Genomic DNA, 17,647 nt, shown 5'->3' with positions numbered 1-17,647 from the left:
GAAGTATTGGGTAGTTTCTTGTAGTTGTCCGACTTGCCATTCAACTTCACCGAGTCAACGTTTCCGACAAATAAATATTTTCAACTTCCCATGCAATTTTACTGACTTTCCAGTCAACTTTTAAAATGACCATTTTTAATATCCATGCATCGAAGATGACACAGCGGACCTGTTTAAATAGGTAATTGTTCATCCGCCGTATGTAGGCGAGGTTTTTAACTTCGGAATGATATCTTTAATTCTCTATTTTTGAGTGAATATTTTTGTTACGGTTTTCGACTTCTTAAAAACTTCCCTCGCCACTCAATTTCTTTGTTTCTTAGTGTACAAGTTATTTGGGTGCACCTCTATCAATTTGAAATTTGTGACGCCATTTTCAATTTTTTTTAGCGACTTGTTTTCAAACTACATACGAGTAATTAAACTTTCCGAATATTCACGAACCATTGATCATGTGACCCATTGTTTAGGCCATGTATTCATTCCCGTAAATATTATATATATGAAATTTGTAAATCACTTGCTTGTATTTACAAATACGTTGGAAACTTGTAATTATATACTGTAAATACATATATATATACTACACTCAACAGATTGGCCATGATCTAGGTGTAGAATCAGAGGTACATGTAGTTACTCTTTGAACAATCAGAAATGCGACCATGGTTGAGATGAGGTCGGTCAGTGGTAATAACTTTGAATGAGGCAAAGTACATGCATTCTTTCTGAAATTATAACTGTGATACATGGCCCACACAGAAATATATATAATAAATGACACAGAAACGAGCATGTTTGAAGAAATATGATTTCCCGATAAGCGAAAGTTTAATGTGCTTTGCAAGCCTTATACATGCATTGATACAGTTCTTCTCACACCGTGCATCTCGCTAGCCAAACAGATTTCCATGTTCTGTTTAGTAAACAAGGAATCTACTCTGTTGTAGTATTCAGTGTAAGAATGTTACAGCAGAGCTGCCACATACTAGTTACCCTGTAAAACATATCCCATAGTAATTCAAGTCATAACAAAAGTGTTTGCTTTATACTCATTTTAAAATAGTTTAATTGGTTTGAGGCTTAAATTTAAACTGCCACGTGATGGGAATAATAGTACGGTTTAGTGTAGAATTACAACATAGTCAGTGACTGACAGGCTTACAATCTCAAAGCTGAATGCATAGGTGTACCTAGACATATCATTGGAAAAATGGCTTATATGAATGAAAGATGGCACAGCAGTGAAACATGTGTAGTTTCAATCTACCGTATCAAGTAATTGCAGAGATCAAAAATACAGTTAATTCAACAGCATGAAAAGGTGCTTGCAGATTATTGTGGAAATTTAAGACCAAGATTGTGTAATAATTCAAGTACATTTACACATACATGATACATTTTATGCATAGTAATGTAAGCAATCTTTCAAGAAAAAGTGGCACAGCAGAAAATACAGAATAATCGTAAGGCATTGACTACAATTCAAGCCAAACAATGACAAAAGTCACGAGTATTTGTCATTCCAGCAATATATAAATCTAATTTGAACAACTAAAATATGTTAAGTTTTTGTTAGTTCTGTACAGCTATTAAACCCAGATCAACTTTCATGAATGGCAAACAACTTAGCCACTTCATTAAGGTCTTCATGTTCTTTTTCCTCTTTAAGAATCTGCAATAAATCAGGTTAAACTTGTCAAAGCAATACTAGCACATCATAATGAGTGATATCTGTCAAAATTTTTTCAATACATACTACATGTATTAGCAAAGGTAGATTATTTGAGACTCATGATTACATGAGTAAATACTGTCACCGCCATATTGTTCCAAACACTAACTGAATTACTGACTGGTTTGCTATACACATCTCAGATCATTACTAGAACTGCCTGGGTCAAACTATTTTTTTAGGGTGTGTCATCAGGTAAATGAATGCATTTACGAGTGTGTCCTGGTCGGGTCAATAATTACATTTTTTACCATATAGTAATCTATACAATTGGATGAAATAAAAATTGAAAGGTAATTGCATCATGATCGTCTATTATATATGAATCTCCCAATATAAGTTTTCGTTTGACGCAACTTGTTCTAATCTTCTAACAAACATGCTGCGCATATCAAACCAGTCAGCTGGTTTGTAGTTTTAACAATATAGTGGTGACAGTAAATCAAAGTAGACATGTATTCACATGACTCAAACAGACACTTGTGCACATGCACGGCATCAAAATCGTCTTGCTACATGTCAGAGTCATCAATTTCGCAAACATGGAATAGAATATTTTAGCATAAAATTCATATGAACAAGATAATGTACATATTATTTTTTCAAATAAAAAATCGATACAATCATATCCACTTATGTGTTGTAGTTAATTCATTTAAATTTTGTTATGACACAATTAAAACAATAACTGTATTTGCTACAGTAAATGAACCAAAGATTACACTAAATTCAGCATTACAGATAAATATTTATTATAGACACACTCTTCATTGGTTGCAATCCTGAACGAAACAAACCACATAACAATTTGAACAAGCTGTTGCAATAGTTTATTTGTCAGTGTAGTATACATACCTGTCTTGCAATTGGCATCTTATTGAAAACATTCCAGAGAATTACGCCCACAATAATTTTATCCTTCATGTAGAATATAACACCTTTACCAAAGTTTTCATCCATATTTGGTACTTTTAAAACGGGTGCCGCAGACTGGTCCGTGGATGGCACTGATTCTTCATTCATAGCCGACTAGAAATAGATAATTACATGTGACTGGTTTGAGTGATAACAAAGCACAAGGCAGTGTGTCTACATTATTGTCGGCCACATAACAATAGTATGAGGTAACCATAACAGGATACCCTCTAAACTTATACTGAGGGTCATTGAACAAACAATGTTTCTTTTAGAAATTCAATAGTCTGAGAAACATGTTTATATTCAGAGACAGAAGGGAGAGGAACTAAAAAGATGCAATTAGCTGAAACGTTAATATTAATTGCATAAATTAATAAATTTAATAATTAATGGGAATTATTATTCTCAGTAAAAAAAACATCATTTATTGATTCTATAATGAAAAAATTACATTTTTGTGATCATGTTTTTGATCCACGTCCAGTAAACTTTTGAAACTAAACAGAGGTTTTCTCTTTCATATGACTACAGTTACAAAATGCGGAGAATGTAGGAACACAGCAATATTTTAATCCTAGACTAGTATTATCCCTTAGAATGTTTTTGAGTGAGAAAGTACAACAACAAAATATGACAATTAAAATTATATTAATTTTACGTGAGAACAATTGATAAATCATTGTGCACCTGGGAATATCAATGGATATTGCAAACATACTGGTACAAACTTTAGTATGGGTTATTGTGCAACTCTTTTCCACAGAAAATGTTGACGAAAATTGCAAATTATTTCCTCAAAAACAAGAAGCAATGTCCCATTTTGTTTGTTTAGTCCAAAATTAAGACTGAAATAAGTGAAAATTACAGAAAATGTGAAAAAATTTACTTCCTTTTGACAGTAAAAGAAATTGGGCCCAAAGGGTTAAAATATACCAACAAACTCTCTACATGTACAGCAATGGAAGTCTCTGGCATGATATGTTATAAATAGTTGTACTAGCATAATCAATAATATCTCAAATAGAACTATCTATTACAACAACCAATAGAAACAAGTCCGGACTCACTCACCATTTCAGAATCTGATCTCATTGCTTCCCCTGACGCCTCTGAGGCTGCCTTTGGTGTATCCTTCTCTGTAGCCTTAGCAAATACACCTACTGTGGGCAGACTGGAATCTGTAATACCAATAGCTTCATACCCAATGTTTGGACCCAAATCACTCCTAAAGAGTAGAAAACAGGGGTTCAAATACATACATAAATCAAATATTGAAAGACAATTCACTAAACTTCGTAAAAGAAAAACACTCATTATCAAACAAAAATATCAAATTAATCAAAATTTCAAAAACTTCCCTTTCTGGAAAGAAATGATATCCAAAGAAAATAGCAAACTGAGAACATATGCTAAATTTAAAACAGAATACATCTTTGAGCCATAATTGAATGAGCTTGACACTCATAAAGGGAAAATGTTAACAAAATTTAGAGTTAGTAACCATAACTTGGCAATAGAGAAAGGCAGATATTCATTGCCTAAGAAAATTATAAACAAAAGAATATGCAATAACTGTGACTCAAATTCAATTGAAGATGAAGAACATTTTCTATTGAATTGCCCAAAATATAACACACACAGGGAAAACTTCATCCAAAAAATTATGACATTACTTTCATCCAACAATAAAAATATACAGTTCACATATATACTCTCAAGCAAAGATCCTGGCATAATTATAGAACTTGCCAATTATTTTTACACAACAAAAAGATTTATTTAACATTTAAAAACTAGTTACGTTCTTTTTTTTTTGTACAATATTTTTACATATATCTTGTTATTTTAAAACTCTTTTTTGCTGTACTTATCCTATGTAAATCTTTTTACACGGGGCAATAAAGTTATTATTATTATTATTAATAACAGTCTATGTTGTATCAACACATTGAATTAGGCACTTCATTTAACGTAGATGGGTGGCTGGGTCACATTCCAAAGAACAAAATTGATTTAAGCTCTATTAAAATTGACTATGATTATTAGAACAGCAAGAATTAGACGTGTTTCAGTGTGACTGAGAGATGGGAAACATACCAGAACATAGATTGATGCCAGTACGGCTTACCAGCTCCCGTCATATTTTCACCAGCTAGTCTCCCACTGACGACTGCATGGTCATGATGTTCCACACGTCGACGACCAAGCTTGATGTCATAAAAACAGGCAGCGTCACCAGCCTGTAAGAAAATGCATTCACGTTTCAATTACCAATTTGTTCCTGCTAGCCCAACATTAAAACCACTGTAATTCTTTTTGTCTAACGACAAATGATATTTAGAATTTTAAAATCTGAAACTTCATGAATGTTGGAATTCTACATTTCTAATGAATCTCAATGAAAGCAAACAAATACAATAATACAACAAATGACACCGAGTTTTCTAAGCAAAGCTTAGAACTTTTTCTGTCAGAATGTTAGCATAATGCACTGTTAGAATTGCACTGTGCAATCTGGAGCCCTTATTTCAAATAATTGAAAAGTTAACAAGTAGTACCCCTAGAGTTGACATAGGTAAAATAATCTCAGATAGTTTTTATTGGTGTCAAAATATAATCATAGAGTGTGTAGTGCATGTTTTGCTTTCTTAATTGAATAGGGTGATAACCTTGTTTTCCAAGACTGATATAGATTGTGATCTCCATTGAATATCAACATAAATGGTTATGAAGTAGCATATATTTATCCTAAAAATCCATGGGAATATTTCCTAGTTCAAAGCAAGACACATTCATTGAATTGAGTCATTTGGACTAAAATCGCTGCAAGTCCAGGTGATATCCAACAACACATATTCAACATATGTCCAGACATTTTATCCGGTGTACAGTCCGATGAAACCCACTGTTTTTAAAAATATATTTGAACTTGAATGTTGAGAGTACTTACTACCCAGACATTAGACCTGGCTTCCAATTCAGCATTCACTCTATATCCGCCATGTGCATCATCTATTTCAAGACCAGACGTCTTGGCTAGATCTGTATTTGCTTCTATGCCCACAGCCACTATTAAGTGATCAACTTTTACCTAATAAACCAACAAACAACAAATTGATATGCTGAATAAATATCATTCAATGTTATAGCTTCTAAAGTAAAAGAAACATTCAGGAAATCTGAAATAGAAAATATTTTGAGCACTATACCAGTAATTATGGCAGCTACACATTTATAAATCCAGAAAAAACGTGATTGGAAAAGTTACTTTCCGTATCAAAACATAATGTATAAAACTCTCTATGCATTCAAATATTGATTTTATATCAGCTGATATTTCAAGAAAATTTGCAAAATATGTATATTTTATACTAACAGCATTTCAAACCTACATGTAGAATCTAATGTAATAATTATAATCACACATAGCATAGTGGTTCTACCCCTCACAATTAGATTGGCAGAAGCACATGTGCCGACATAAACAGGCATTGTCAAAACAGAGAATTTGATTATGTGCCTCAATTAACTTAAAAATAAAGAGCCATGTTTACCCTCAATGTAAATGAACACTATGATAACGATTTAGTTTTATTGAAGTTTCAAGAATATTTTTTTTTTTATTCAAAGTTGCATTCAATATAGATATAGTTTTTGATAGATGTCAAACTCAACATTAACATGTAATGAGCCATCAACAATGTAAACACTCAACCCTACTCAAAAGCTCAAATGAAGTAGAAGGCAAAATCAGAAAAATAGGCAGACACAAATTCACAAATTGTCCCTTTTATTATCAGAACTTTCCTTCACAAAATTATGACAAAAATAGCCAAAGGTTTTTGAGTAAAAACTGAAAATTTACTTAAATTTTGTTTGTTGGCCCCAAAATTAAGGTTCATTTCCAGAAATATTGAAATATATAAGAAAAAAGTGCAAAAAAACTTGGGCTGGTGAAAAGGTTAAGATATTTGAAAGTATCTGTGTCAATTAATATTGGGGGGGTGGGGCACAGTCAAAAACTTTCCTAATCCGGAACAATTTTAACCCTCCTTGACATGAGGATGACATGTGATATGAATGAAGCAATTTGATTGGACCATGAAACTGATGTTATATTTCAAGAAAATGCACTTTTAATAGAGCAACAAATTAATTACATAAGATTACCTCATCCTTTCCTTCTTTCATTTTAAGCACCAGTTTTCCATTATCCAGACTAACTGATTTCACTCTGTGTTTTGGCATCACATCAACTCCCTCTATAAATACATCAATACGCAATGTCATTCACATATGGTCATGTGACAATGACGTAATAAGTAAAAGAGTGAATTGTGTATTATAAATCTGCTACATGTGTGTAGTAATATAATACCAACCCCATAAATACCTTCTATCACTTACCTTCTATAATTTTATTAGTTGTCCAATGGCTCAGATATTCTGGCAACACTCTTGCCATATTACCAAACTCAGGATAAATCTGATGAACTTTTAAACCATTCTCTTTACCTACAAATGTCAACACATTTTTAAGGAATCAATTTTAAGCAGAATAAAATAAAACTTAATCGGTCTTCTTTGTGTTTGTAACAACAAAGCATGCATACCCCATACTCAAGTTGCAGATGAATCATTTGCAGGTGTAGAGTGTACATGTGTTGAAGCAAGCAATTCAACTGAAAAATCACATTTACTTCATAGACTTAATAAATTTTGACAAGTTTGCACCAGGCTTAATGTTGAAAAACGTTTTGTGCTACTAAATGTACCCTTGATAAAAAGTTACAGCAATCCTGTGTGTTGACTTGATGACACTATAATTATATTTGGATATTCAATTATACATGCTATGGAAAATATTATTATACATCTGTTACCGTAATGCCAAAAGTTACAGCGTGCTGTAATTTTGCGGTATTGCACTGGGTATTTGCATTCTATCATATTAGGAAACGCGAATTCCAAATATGGAACGATTATGTGCGTAAGCATCCTCTAATAATAAAAACAAACATGGCAGCCACCAGGGTTTGACCGGATTCCACACAAAGAATTTCGCTTAATCTGTTCTAAACTTTCTGGATTACGGCATTTCCATGACGTTTCCATGGGAGGAAAAGATGTATTATAATAAGGTTATTATGAGCATACCACAAAGTATGCACTCAGACAGTACGCCATCACATCGACCTCTGTTGCGCTTCGGTCAATAACCCTGCAGTACTGTCTTCGTGCATACTTTTCGGCATCCTCGGAATAACCACATAGTATTACCTTGTTATGCCCTGATACTGTAAAGTACTTTATTTCAACTTGCAATTTAATATTGCTATTTTTGCTGAAAGGGATGAATCAGTGAAAATATAATCCAGCGAAAATGCACTTTGTCTTATATTTTACATTCAACTCATCAACAACCAACAACTCGTACAGAGCAGCCGTTATATATGTCTTTTCAGCGAAAATTAATTCCAGCTAAAGTATTTTACAGTAGTATCTTCATACCATTAGCTAAAGTGACATAAATTATAGTGTTGTTTTCATGATTTCTGTTAAACTTGGCCGATAATAAATTAATTACCTCTCTTTGCCAAGGCACAAGCCAATTCACTTCCCAGAAATCCTCCACCAACAATCCCAACAGATCCTACATTATTTGTAATTCTATCAAGTTCTTTAAAATCATCTATCTACATCAAATAGAAATGATAAAATAGAATTTATTAGTGAGATTTAGTAAGAATGAACATTGACTGAGAATGACATGATAACAGATTGCCTGCTGATGTAGTTTATATAACATGACAGCTACTGTGGAATACTTTATTTTCGCTGGAATTAATTTCCGCTGAAAAGGCTTTTTAGCGCTTTGTATGGAATTTATTTTCACTGATTTTTGATGAGTTTAATGTGAAATATAGGAAAAAAAGTATATTCGCTGGATTTTATTTTCACGGAATCATCCCTTCAGCGAAAATAAATTCCAAGCAAAAATAAAGTATTCTACAGTTTCTGTGGAAGATTTCAGAGGGTGATTTGTTAATAATGGTTACGTAGATGGATTAATGGACACTGAATTGTATGTTATGAATAATTCAGTTGTTGCCAGCAGCTAGGTGTTGAGTAACACACCACATACACATTTGATGGCCTTCAATTTGTTTATTTTTCAAACCATTCATGTTAGAAAGAGATCCAAAAATAACACATTGTATTACATATACTCACTGTACGAAATAATGTTGTCTTCTTCTTGATTTTGTCATCTGCGTTCACTAAAGCTGGTAAAGTTCTTGGTGTTCCACCTTAAAAAAAACACAACAACTTAAGACAAGTAGCCTCTTGGCTAAGATAGCTCCGCTGTTAGCAATTTACATTTCAATTAGAGAATTGAAGATATATTGAAATGAACAAACCGAGACTGGTCTACCTGAAGTATCCCCAGGTACATGTATATATTAATACCGGTATATTTATGAAAGAAATCAGTCATGCTGTATTCAAGAAGAAGTCAAAAATATTACATTTTACAAAAAATGACAAAATTATTCATCATAATTAGAGAATTGAAGATATCATTATGAAATTAACAAATCTGAGAGTGGTCCACCTGAGGTACAATATGGTATTCAAGAAGTCAAAAATGTGAAAGGTTGACACAGTCGACAATCAGTAATATGATTATCTCCGCTCTATTCATCAATAGTGGAGCTAAAAAGATCCATGCACTTATCATGAATATTACCACACTCTTTGTGTTGTGCATTTTACAAAAGAAACCTACAAAGACTCATGGGTAATAATTTTACCAAATTGCTTCAATAGCCAAATCGTTGGATTGGAATGAAGGGTCTTCCAGAATAAAATGTTTTAAAAATATTTAGTAAATTTCCATACAAAACTTTCATGACTTTCAGAAGTTCACTGTATAGGATAGATAAAAATCATATTTCAGCTGGCTTCACAAACTTAACTTAGTAAACAAATTTAATTTAATTTAATTAAATTTAATTGCCATTTGATTCTAGCAGAACATATAAATCAAATAAACGAATCTTACCATTTGCAATAAGGCACTTATCATAGTAGATTTCCCATCCGTTGTCTAGATAAGCTTTCTTCTCAACAGGATCCAATTCTACAACCTGTAACAAATTTATATAAATATAATAATTACATTATTTGTTAATTTATAGATTACGTCTATACATTTATTGAATATTAAACTAAATTCAATTCACTCAATTCAACTGGTGCTTCGGTCATACAAGATTAGCTTATAATAGTTTTTTTTTAAATATTTTTAACAAGCGGAAATGATACTTGCCTTCCGCCCTGTAGCTACACCAACCCCACCTTTCTCCTTGTATAGTAGTTCATTAGGACGACAATAAAAAGCTGCTGGTTCAAAGAATATACTGAAATGAACAAGGTGAAAAAAAAGATTGTCAGATTAACTAGTTCATCAAAATGGAATGATACTGTTCAAATGGCATACACAGATCAACAGTGAAATTCAATAATAGGGCACAATTTAAGTAACACTGACTATTTTTAATGTTTTTAAGGCATTCCTGTAAACAAAATTGCATGAAAATCACAGACACTCTGTGTCATAGGACCCCAGAGCAATTCTCACTGCTATAAAATTTCAAGTTTTTCACCGACTCCTTCATTTGTCTCATGTCAATTTTCTCAGTTCTCCAATTGATAGCGTTTACGTGTTTATCATTTGTGCGCTTGCGCATATTGCGTGTCCTTTAGAAGGTAGAACAGATTTTGAACGTTCCAAACGCGCAAATCGAATTACATCACGTCTGATGGTGATTTGGGATTCAGGAATTAAGCAGTTGACAGTATACTGATCTATCTTATCATAGCTTATAAAATTTAATCACAATTTATGCAAACAAAAATAACAAGCTGATACTGTAAATTTCACATGATGGATGAAAACAATGAGAAACAAGCAAATTATGCTTAAACAGGTGGATAATACTACCCAAAAAATAAAAACACCTAGCTATAATTTTCATAAGCGCATGTGTGTTCTGCATAAATCAGCCGTGATTGAGCAATAAAACACAGACTCATGGTAATGGGAATTACCAAAAGTGTTTTCATGCAAAAGAAAATTTCTGCTGATGTAAATGTAAAGTGAAAATGATTCGAAATAAAAGTTTCACAATTTTTTTATAAAATTCGATAAAATATGTTAATATAATTAAAGCAGGAGTGTTGCCACCTGTGGATGAATGAGAATTGAGTACCAACAAGCGACGATAACAACAAACGCTAAAAACACAAAGGCTCATGGGTAGATGCTTGTTTGTAAACAATGACACGCTAAGGCCATCTGACGCATGCGCAGGTGACGACTCCCTCGCTTTAAATTTTACTGATTTTTATCATTTTCAGAAAGGTACATACCTTCTTTCTCTGCCATTCCATTGTTTAAATCTAAGATTCTCCACAGCCTTTTTATCATCACTGAACCAGAATTCTTTTGATAATGGCGGCCTCATGTATGGAAGGTGATCCTCTGCAGTGACGATTAAAATCTAAAACAAAATTTATAAATATGCAATAAACTGTTTCATTCATTCAATCATTCATTCAATCATTCATTTTATAGTCTTTAATTTTGTTTAATAGCTGAGCTGATTGGATGCTGTGAAATAATTGAACCATTCTTAGCATCTCTTTTGCTAAGTGACCAGGGTAGGAAATCTTAATAATCAATTGTATTTTTAAGCAATCTTGCTTCTTGATTGTGATTTTTGTATTAATTTAAGGTAATTTAATATCACATATGTTCAATGTTCAATAAATTATTTTGAATACATGCATTATAAAATATTTAGATCGAAAAAACCTCTGAAACAGAAAACAAACATTTAGAGATTCCACCACGGGTGGCGCACAATGCTGATTTGCAAAATTGTAAACAAATGTGTGAGGTTTAAAACTGAGCATGCGAAGACGAAAAACTTCTCAGAGGGAAAATCAATAGACCATTTTTCATTCACTGCCGCATTATGTGTTATATCAAATGTAAAAACACGACAAACAAAAGTCATAGCGTCCCAGTTATGTCAAAACATCGCATGGGATTTAAAAAAAAAAATTTTGATAAAGTGTAATGACCCGTGGCTGACCAAGAAGGTGTAAACTAACCTGTGCGGTAGAATCTTTAGCTCTGATGGCTCTGAATGCAGCAAATGAAGCGGTACCGCCACCAATCAGCAAATAAGGAATATATCCGGGTAACTCAGGTGCTTCATCCAAGTCAGGATATGTGTAAGAAGGAGGAACTAAGAACAAAAAGAGCCATCTATGTGTTAGGGATAACTTTATAGAATCTTTCAACATATTAACAATGATTATAATACTGAGCACTGCCTATTAATGAAACACTGCATTCTTATTGGGTGATTAGTACCAGTACTTGAGGTCAATGCACGAGTCTACAAACAAGATTATGTGTGTGTGACTCGTGAACATTTAGTGTTTCTCCATCAAAAACTTACCATTAATTTTTTTAAGGTTGAGAAATCCTGGAAATTTACCTCCGTGCATATTTATTAAAATTTTGGACAGCCAGGATATTTTATTTGAAATAAAGAATTCTTCCCTGCCAATTGTCATGGGCTCAGTCGAGAATCTTTGCTTAAATAATTGGCTGAACTGTATTTTGCCCCTTATTACACACATCCCTATCCTTGCCCTGTTATCATGCAATACTAGGCAAAGTAGTCCTTTATTCCTTAAATAAAATATACACAGGGTTCAACTGCAAAAAGTTAGCATTCAGTGTGTATTGTTTAACACACAGATATTGGGAAAAGTAGACTAAAAGCAACTTTAGAGAAAGCATTGCACTACCTACCCCATCCTGCATCTTGCGGTTGTAATTTGGACAGTCCCGGTGCTGACTCTGAGCTCTCTACTTTGGACACGTTAGAGGATGGTATCTGTGACTGACGCTTTTCAGCAGGTGCCGATGGTGTATCTTTTTTTTCTTGTTTTGGTTTCTGTTCATAGTACATCTAGACAAGATTACGTAAAACAATAGTATTTATGCCATGTACATGTACCATGTTATACTATTCATTTAGCATTAACTGAAGAAAATATGATTTGTTGTACACATTATATTATTCTTTCTTTGGAGCAGGAGGGTGGTCACCTGCGCAGACGCAGGAATTGAGTCCCAAGCAATGATAACACACGCTAAAAATGCAAAGGCTCATGGGTAGATGCTTGTTTGTAAACAATGACACGCGATGGCCATCTGACGCATGCGCAGGTGACTCCCACCTCCTTTAACATTTTGTACCATTTACACTGTCCAATAGAATCAATATACCGTATTTTTGTTTTATTTTCAATTGAAATGCACATTTACCAAAATTTGTTTTAGTTGCATATTGAATCATTGATATATTTCTTATTTTGTTCATAGACGTGGACATTGTGGACGCTGTAATTTAAATTTTACAATTAGGGTAATATGCATACTCATTTGTTGGGGGGTCATTTTTACAACTCACTGCTGGACAATCCAACTACATGTATGGCTTAACTTTTGGTAACAAAAATACTAACAGTTCATATTAGCAGTGATCTACCAATCAAAGTTATTGCATTAACTAGAGCATGTGTCCCTGCTGGCAAAGAAAATGAAACCCCAGAGCAATTCATTCTTTGATGCAAATCTGTCAGCGACAACTCCTAATCAAAGGAATTAAACAGATTGTAATTTTTGGGGGAAAAAAGCAAATCCAGCTGATACCAACAATTGTGTAAAGGGAAGCAGAACAATAACTTTTAAGTTACCTTAAAATGTTTGTGATTTTGTACTGTGCAAAAGTAAATGTAGGTTAAAAAAGACTGGTGGTACCCAGGTAAATAGGTTAACTTTCCATCCTTCCTCTCTCTTCCAAGGATCATGCCTTTCTTTACTCATTCCAGCCACAGATAGCAAAATGTCACCTTCGTCCATTTTTGCCTAACTTTGATCCTGTGATAAGGTGCCCCTACACCGAGCAAAGGTGGGCAAAGATGGTCAAAGGCGTCAGTTTGTCATTCGCACCAGGGGTGGGTAATCAAGGTTACGACTTGATATTCTGTGTATCTATGTACTTACATATGCTCCGCCAACCAACACTGCTGCAGCTCCTACTGCCACTACTATCTTAGGTCCTAGTTTTTCATTGGATCCCTGAGAGGACATTTGACGGCACAGAAATTGAGGACATCTTCTTTGACAGAGTACCGCTAAAAACAAATAAACAGAGATTCAAGGTATTGGTGCAGAATAAGGGTACCAGTATCCACTGAAAACTGTTTCACTGCTGCGAATTTTGACGATTCAATGGCAATAGTGAAAACAGAATTTCAGGATAGTCACCGAGACACCATATTGAGGACCCCAGAGAATTCTCACTGCTACAGAGTTTCATGCGTTTCACTGAAATTGCAAAAAATTGTCTCTCTCAATATTAGAAGGTTTTACAGTATTTTGATTTTTGCTACTACTGTAAAATACTTTATTTTCGCTTGGAATTAATTTTCGCTATTTTCGCTGAAGGAATGATTCAGTGAAAATAAAATCCAGTGAATATAACTTTTTCCCTATATTTTACATTCAACTTGTCAAAATTCAGTGAAAATAAATTCCATACAAAAACACCCAAAAAATCCTTTCAGCGAAAATTAATTCCAGCCAAAATAAAATATTAGATACAGTATTTGAAATATGATTCTGGTAAATAATTATTATCATAATATTGTTTTATTATATACACCTACATGTATCTTTGACACTAATAACTTCTTAGAGATCTAATCTTAAATTGCTGTGTGTATTTATGTAATTATTTCATATTGACACCCAGCTGTATATACCACACAATTTTACACAGTGAAACATACATCAGTACCGTAAGTACGAGTGATATATGAAGTGCTTCTAGGCAAAATCAAGTAGAATACATCATTGTTATTATATTACTGAGTATTATTTTCATGTAGTTTTGAGCAATAAATACTGTAACACCCCAAATCAGGGGAAACCCAAATAACAAGTTCAATTGTTTACGATATACTGAGCCATAGTTTTGTTTGCTTTTTTATGCACTTAATTTTAACTATCAATTATTTTCTGAATGAATCAGTTGCGGAACAACATCATAACCCAACTACTAGTACTTTTCACATGTATTGTAAATTTATTGGTATTGTGACGTGGCACTTGATGCACAAACTGAAACAGAAATTGATTAATTAGCATATTGTAGTATTTTTAAAATATGTTTTATTTGACTTTAGCCTAAATTTATGTATCAATTTGCGCGTATATACTACTACTACTACTACTACTATCTGTGCCAGTTAATTGTTTATTTTCACCAACATAAACATCAGAGGACTGTCTGTGACCTTTTAATATCGACACATTAAAAGAGGGACAGGGAAAGATTTCCTTAAGGCTCTCTAACCCAAACCCTAACATTCCAGCCCTAATGTAATTCAATATGCCCTTCCAAATAACTATAAGTGACCTGGAAAAGGGTATATTAATATACAATTGAAAAGGGGGAGAATTAAGCACTGGAGGGGCATAGTTTATAGGATTAGAATTATGAGTGAGGGGCCCTAAGGAACTCTTAGCGAGGGAGGGTCGATATACATTCCTAATAGAAACCACTGACAGCATAGCGCCAATCACGGAAGTATAGTTGCTTGTCATACCTCCGTGCGCCAACAATTACGAGAAACCAATATGTTGTTGATGTCGGGGTGTTTATAACATGATGACGTCAGTGACAATAACACCCGTCTTTCTATTTAAAGTATGTAATATTTGCTGTGTATCGTTCCAGAAATGAAAAAATAAAATCTCCGAGGCACATTTCTTACATTATTATGAAATGGTTAAAATGATTAAATGCACGTAGACATCATGACAAGCAAGTTGAGTCGAATGGACTCCTCGACATCTCAGCCACCATGCGATTTAACTACCCCGAACATCAACGTACTGGTTTTACCACAGCAAATATGAATGTCACTCACCTTTTTTGCAAGCATTGTACCGAACATGCGAGCTAAAATATCTCGAAAAAGATCTAAAGTTGCCCGACATTATTCTGTAAGACTTATACATGTTGGATTCCGGTACTCGTAGCTTCTGCTCAAGGGTTAGAGGTTACAGCTCCCTAGATTATCAAACATTATTAGTTTCCGATGCAAACACGGAAATGTGGAAATAAATGTTGGTACTCCAAATACCGCACTAAATCATAAATATTCGATTTATACACGAAGAATTATTGTCGCATTTTATTGGAATTCTGCAAGGCTTTCGTTGCAGATATAAGCAGCCATATTTTGCAAGTTACCTAGCTTCAGTAGTTCCAGTCACATGGTACTTTAGACTAATAAGGTATGCGATTTATTCACCTGACTTGATTTCCTCATCCAGGCATACAATGTCCGGTGGAATTTCTACACGAAGACTGCAGAAAAAAACGATTGCAAAAATAAATGTATTTTCAAATCTTAAATTCATATCCTTGTCTTTGTGACTATATTACCCGACTAAAAAGAATAATAACGAACAGAATTTAAAGGGCGGCAGTCGTCGTGCCGCGTCTTGTTCGATATGGGACTCATAGCGACGCGTGTAAAATACATTGTTTATTTACATGAAATTCGAATACGCGCTGCGCTACGACCACGGCGCTTTAACAAATTTAATCCTTGCGCCCGTCAACAATGTGCAATCGCATTTTGTTATTCTTTTCTGCATTGATATTTTCACATTATTGATTTCTCTTGATCATAAATAACCATAAAAAGCTTAGTGAGGGTGACTTTAACTTTAATATTTTCTCATTGTTCCAATTTCTCATCGATCTGTCTCCGTGACTATACTACGGTACTTTACGAAACAGCCTGTGTAATAACGATTTATGTGAAATATACCGTTTTAACCCAAGCCATCCTATTGCACGATGCGCATTACGTACCCCGGGCTTGAAGACTGTGAACTTTGCAACCATCGTGTAGATCATTAAAATCCAACAATTTTTGTTTTGTACTTTTTCTATTGTATGTCGTGGTGCAATAAATTTGAATCGAATTTACTATTAATTATATTTGCTTTTCCGTTGTAAATGGTACTGATCGCATTTAGATTGCCTCCCTGTTGCTTGGCGAATTCTAGTTATTCTCATGACGGAAGAGTGATATCCGCGAATACTGTAAAATCATTTGTTTTCACTGACATTTAATTTCATTATTTTGATGTGTTGAGCTTATTCACTGTGTTTTAATTTCACGAATTTGTTAAGGAAACAATGAGTTTTATTTGTATTTTAAATGTTCACGTAGATTTATTTTAGCGGATTTTACTTATCAGCAAAAATAGGGAAATTAAAACCCAGTGAATAATTAATGCATTTACAGCATATTATTTAAAAACAATCAGCCTCTCGGCTGAGATAGCTCCGCTGTTAGCAATGCAAATTTCAATTAAAGAACAGAAGATATCATTAGAAAATGAACAATATGCATAGTATCAATGCAATGGGACTTGCTGTTTTCAACAAGAATTCAAAAATATAATTAGAGAATTGAAGATATCATCATGAAATGAACAAATTTGAGAGTGGTCCACATGTAGTATCTATATATGTAATATCAACTTAAGCAATTGGACTTGTCGGTTTTAACAAGAAATATCACTTTTTACCAAAAATGACAAAAATATTTACCAAAATTAGAGAATTAAAGATATCATTACAAAATGAACAAATCTGAGAGAGGTCCACATGTAGTACCTATATATGTAATATCAAAGCAATTGGACTTGCGGCTTTTAACAAGAAGTTGAAAATATCACTTTTTACCAAAAATGACAAAAATATTCACCAAAATTAGAAAGTTAAAGATATCATCATGAAATGAACAAATTTGAGA

The 17,647-nt window shown here is 33.5% G+C and overlaps 1 protein-coding gene across 1 annotated transcript; it reads right to left on the bottom strand.

The window, feature by feature from the left end:
• Positions 1–797: 797 nt before the first annotated feature.
• On the bottom strand, positions 798–15,913 carry LOC100377150 (apoptosis-inducing factor 1, mitochondrial-like). The gene is made up of 16 exons (XM_085497835.1): positions 15,740–15,913; positions 13,809–13,939; positions 12,549–12,708; positions 11,837–11,973; positions 11,090–11,220; positions 9,987–10,077; positions 9,720–9,804; positions 8,888–8,964; positions 8,241–8,349; positions 7,061–7,168; positions 6,824–6,915; positions 5,604–5,744; positions 4,751–4,893; positions 3,725–3,878; positions 2,591–2,764; positions 798–1,675 (listed from the first exon to the last, which is right to left on the bottom strand). Exons 1-16 carry the CDS (start codon positions 15,828–15,830, stop codon positions 1,604–1,606), a joined length of 1,896 nt encoding a protein of 631 aa, XP_085353961.1. The 5' UTR covers positions 15,831–15,913; the 3' UTR covers positions 798–1,603.
• Positions 15,914–17,647: the final 1,734 nt, after the last annotated feature.

This window comes from Saccoglossus kowalevskii, chromosome 4 (genome assembly GCF_978046115.1).
Source record: "Saccoglossus kowalevskii chromosome 4, keSacKowa6.1, whole genome shotgun sequence".
In the NCBI taxonomy this organism is placed as follows: Eukaryota; Metazoa; Hemichordata; class Enteropneusta; family Harrimaniidae; genus Saccoglossus; species Saccoglossus kowalevskii.
The sequence above is the reverse complement of the archived record's forward strand: the minus strand, read 5'-3'. Positions and strand labels throughout refer to the sequence as shown.